This window comes from Rhagoletis pomonella, unplaced genomic scaffold (assembly GCF_013731165.1).
Source record: "Rhagoletis pomonella isolate Grant_MI unplaced genomic scaffold, Rhpom_1.0 Rhpom_scaffold_00007, whole genome shotgun sequence".
In the NCBI taxonomy this organism is placed as follows: Eukaryota; Metazoa; Arthropoda; class Insecta; order Diptera; family Tephritidae; genus Rhagoletis; species Rhagoletis pomonella.
The window spans coordinates 68313878-68318766 of record NW_023458561.1 but is presented as its reverse complement, the minus strand read 5'-3'; the positions used below and the strand labels follow the sequence as shown (position 1 = coordinate 68318766).

Below are 4889 nucleotides of genomic sequence, written 5' to 3'. Positions count from 1 at the left end.
AGCCAGTCTAGTCGCTGATGAGCTGTTGGCTTATCCGGGTTCGCTAATCGGCGTCGATGTTTGTAGAGGAGATGATGTTGTTTGTTTAGCAGCTTTTTTGGTTTGTCATGCGTCAGTAGGTTTACATGTCAAAACCGTACCTCTAGCCGAGAACCAAACTCATTTTTAGATGTGAATTTTGTGAAAAACTTTCGATGTGATTTTGCTGTGTTTATCTTATCTTTGCTTTTGGTGTACTGACCATTCGTTGTCAGTACGTTTCCACCTTTGGATGAAACATGCATTACAAATTCCTTATCAAACTTCAGCTACGTATATACATACTTAACTTAGCTTAACTTACTCGCAAGGGAATCACCCGCGCACTTGCACGCCACGCCGTTCGCTTGCACGCCGGCCATAAAATATTGCAATATATAAATTATGTGGGTGCTGTTATCAAAGTTAGTTGGAGAGAGAGAGACTGTCAATGACAGTCGATTGTGCCGCATTTTTTTATTCTGCCCATTAAACCGAACAACTATAAAGTCGTATAAATAGAATAGTGAAGAAAGTGTAAAACATATCTAAATAAATCGAGCGTAGCATAATTAACGAACAGAAAATGAATGGAAACAGTTTCGAAAACAATGTGTACGATGCGGAAAACATCACAAACACACCAAGCCATCCTGCTGATATACAAAATTCAGTCAACGTTGACGAAGTAAATAGCGGCCAGGCTTTTGTAGACGACTCAGCCAAAAGACAGCGGTTAAATCCTTTGAGACGCGTTTTTATATTAGAACCACCAATATTTATTCTGAATTTTAGCACCACTCTGCCATGTAGGTCATTCGAAATTGCCGTTTCATCGTTATAATAGTATTTAAAAATAACATTTCACACACTTATTTTTTACATTTAGCCGTTGTATTTACTAATCAATTACTTTATCAGAGCTGTAAAGTGATTTTTGATTACACTGAAGAAGACTGTCAACCAATGTTGGGCATTGCAAATGCAACAACAAATTCGGTGAGTAATTGAAGTCAATTATAAACATAGATATGTATGTGTATGTACAATTAATGCTGCAAACCATTTTTTCAGAGTATTCTGAATCGTAAAGAAATTTTAAAGAATTCGGAAAGATCCCATCCGATTTTTTTCCGAATTTTCTAAAATGAAATAGATTACGCACACTTCCATTCTTTTACGAAATTTCGGAAGAAAATCGGTAAAGAAATGAAAATAATGCTGCTATGTGAAGAATTTCTTGCAGACTTTTTTCAGTATTTTCTTTATTTTTCGTACAGAAATTTCTTTACGAGTTCGTGTCAACCACTTCATATAATTTTCTTTGAAGATTCGGGAAAAAATCGTTACAGAAATCAGATACTCCTAAAGATTTCGTTAAGATTTCGGGAACTTTGGTTTGCAGGGTATATCGTCTCTGAAATTTTGGGTGGTTAACTCAAATTCGGCAGTTAACTTTAAAATTTTGTACTGAAAACCTGTAGTTAACTGCCGAATGAGAGATAACTCGTCACTCTGAAAACGGACGTAATTAAAAAAGTTTCTTACAGGGCCTTTTGCATCTTTCGGTTCGGTAGGTTGAAATTTAGCTCTGGTGTTAACTTTAAAGTGAAGATTAAGTTTTTGTTTCGATAACCATAAGATAATACATAAATACTTTGTTTCAATAACGATTTTTACGTTTCACTCATCGATTTGAATAAAAATTTTGATGTCGCTAACAAATTCCAAAGCGATAATACTACTGAAATGAAGCGATAACGATGCAAAAAAAAAAAAAAAACAATATCCCATTCTAGCAAATAATTGTCCATTACTCAAATTGTGCAGCAAACTATCTGCTTATAGTTTATATTCCATGCAAGTTATAACAACGCCCTGAATGACAAATTTGAAAGCTGTTAGCAAAACTATTATTGAAATAATGTAAAAAGTAACCGCAATCTGAGATAAAATAAAAAAGTCATTTTCGGAAAAACTTCAATTAGGTCATTTTGAATTGAAACTAGTAATGGCGGGTTTTTCTAGTTTTCGTATCTGCTTTTTTTAGATTAAGCAATTCTAACTGGGGGTTCACCCTCGATAAATTTGTTATCTATGAATATTAATGTATTATACTCGACCATAACACAATAAACATTTATGCATATGTGCGAAATTTAAATGTGCCTATTTGGTAAACACGTGGTTAAAAAAAGAGGCGGGTAGTGACATACATTAGACCGGCCATATGAAAGAACAAATTTGGCACTTACCCCACCTTTACCCCACCTACGAGTATGTACTTTGAAAGTTTACTTACAGAAAACTATATAATATAAACATCCATCCAACCACATATATTTTGAATGATAAAAATAAATAAGTTAATAGTAAAAAAAAACAAGTAAGAAAGTCTAAGTTCGGGCGGAGCCGAACATTAAATACCCGGCGCAAGTATTAAATATATGTTTTCCACCTTTCCGAAAGCTACCGCTACATGATAAGCCGGGGTGTATACATTTTAAGTAAATTAGCGTCCTTAAATTTCGAAATATTGAAATTTCAAGCATTTCTGAAATTTACCGTTATATGAAAAGCGGCCTCAATTTTAGTCCGATTTCAACAATTTTCAACGGTTTGCTTTTATGTGGCAAGCACAATAACCATACCGAGCTTGGTACAAATTGCTAGAACGGTTAACGAGATACATATATGTGATCACAAGTGGGCGGTGCTACGCCCATTTTCCAAAATTTTGTCATAAACGTATTTCTTGGTAAAGAATTGTTGCAACCATCAATTTTGAATAAATTAGCTTCAATATTTACTGATTTATCGAAGATTTTGTATTTCTCGAAAATACCGTTATATGGGATGTGGCGTGGTTATTGTCCGATTTTAGAAATTTTCGGCCATTTGGTATGCTGTACCAGAACCAACAACTGTGCCAAGTTTGGAAGACATTGGTGAGCGGCTACCAAGATATACACATGTAACCATAAGTGGGCGTGGCTACGCCCGTTTGCCAAAATTTTGTAATATTCTTATTTTTTCGTCTAAAACTCATTGCAAATATCAATTTTGAGTGAATTATCTTCAGTAGTTACTAAAATATCGCAGTTTTCGTTTTTCTGAAAATTACCGTTATATGGGAGGTAGGCGTGGTTATTGTCCGATTTTTAAAATTTTCAGCCATTTAGTATGCTGTACTAAGGCCAACAACTGTGCCAAGTTTGGAAGAAATTGGTGCAGCGGTTACCAAGATATACACATGTAACCATAAGTGGGCGTGGCTACGCCCATTTTCCAAAAATTTATAATATTCATGTTTTCCGTCTGAAACTCATTGTAAGTATCAATTTTGAGTGAATTATCTTCAGTAGTTACTAAAATATCGCAGTTTTCGTATTTCTTAAAATTACCGTTATATGGGAGGTAGGCGTGGTTATTATCCGATTTCGCCCATTTTCAATACCATCCGTCCCACGCCCAAAAGAAGTTCACGTACCAAGTTTCGTTAAGATATCTCAATTTTTACTCGAGTTATCGTGTGCACAGACGGACGGGTAGACAGTCACCACATAATCGATTTCTTTTTTTATTCTGATCATTTATGTGTACATATGTCTATATCTATCTCGATTCGTTTTGCCTGTTACAAACAACCGTTATGTGAACAAAGTTATAATACCCTTGTGCACAAGTGCGCTCGGGTATAAAAAATCAAAACAAGCTTTCCAAATACGAACTGAATTAGACCATAAATGTAGGTTTCGGGAATATTTTGACACTCGCGCCACCTATCGGCAACATTTTTTGTGCAGTTATTTATTTCCATGTATTAAATATATTTATGTTCTAACATAATAAACCAAATCCGACTACAAATACGGTTTTTTTATTTCGATTCCTGCGCCACCTAGCTGATTAATTTATCTAGGTCATCGGGAAGTTCATCAAAAATTTATCGCGAAATTTTATCCAAACAATAAATTTTACATACATACAGATCAAGTAAAATAGAAGTGGTAAAACCAAAATCTTACAAATTCATTTATAGGTATGTACCATGCATGCATATATATATATATATCCACACACAAGGTGTAAACTGGCTAACGAAATGTCGCCATTGTCAAATTTGTAATTGATGAGCATTTTCCAATAATAAATACGTTGTATTGCTACCACTGATAATACAATTGGGGTATTAATATAAACGCGAAAATGCCTCATAACTACGTATGTAAGTATACCTTCTAAACATACCAATTTTGTATGGAAAACAGGTTTATGTACGAGGTTGCGAGGCATTTACGCATTTAGATGAATATCCCTAATGAGAAATTGCGACAATACCACAAAAATATGTTTAATCTATCTGTCTCGAGTTACCCTCACGAATGCCAGGAATATATGTAACTTCCCTGGGTCCGAGGAATTTATTTCAGATTTCCACGCTGATTCAAAAATCTGTCATAAAAGTTTTTTTCAAAATAAAATTTCTAGGAGAATCTTAAGGTAGCTACATACATATATATGTACGTCATGAATTTACTTTCGCCAAACAACGAGACTATTTTTCTTGAATTCTCCATCGCCGAATATTTAAAACACCGTTACATTATTTCGTTATATTTTCTCGTTCTGGAGCTACTTAATTTTGTCCTCTTTCCCATAATAGAATACTGTTCGGCGATTCTCAGAAATGTGTAATACACTTTTTAAATACTATTCCGAATAGACTTTCTTATTTATTCTATAATAAATTTCCATATTTTTCAGGACATCGAAAAACGAGTACAGCCCTACGTTTCCCATATAATATTAGCCAATTCTTTGGTCTCGAGTATTGTACCCGCAATATTGGCGCTCTTCATTGGCTCATG

The 4889-nt window shown here is 34.5% G+C and overlaps 1 protein-coding gene across 1 annotated transcript in view; it reads left to right on the top strand.

Moving 5' to 3' along the window:
• Window positions 1–604: 604 nt before the first annotated feature.
• The window catches only part of LOC118743411 (proton-coupled folate transporter-like), a gene marked incomplete in the record, with an annotated part of 15572 nt that continues 11287 nt past the window's right edge, over window positions 605–4889 (top strand). The window contains 3 exon segments of the mRNA XM_036476062.1: window positions 605–827; window positions 908–1017; window positions 4786–4889. Coding sequence (XP_036331955.1) covers window positions 605–827; window positions 908–1017; window positions 4786–4889 — 437 coding nt within the window.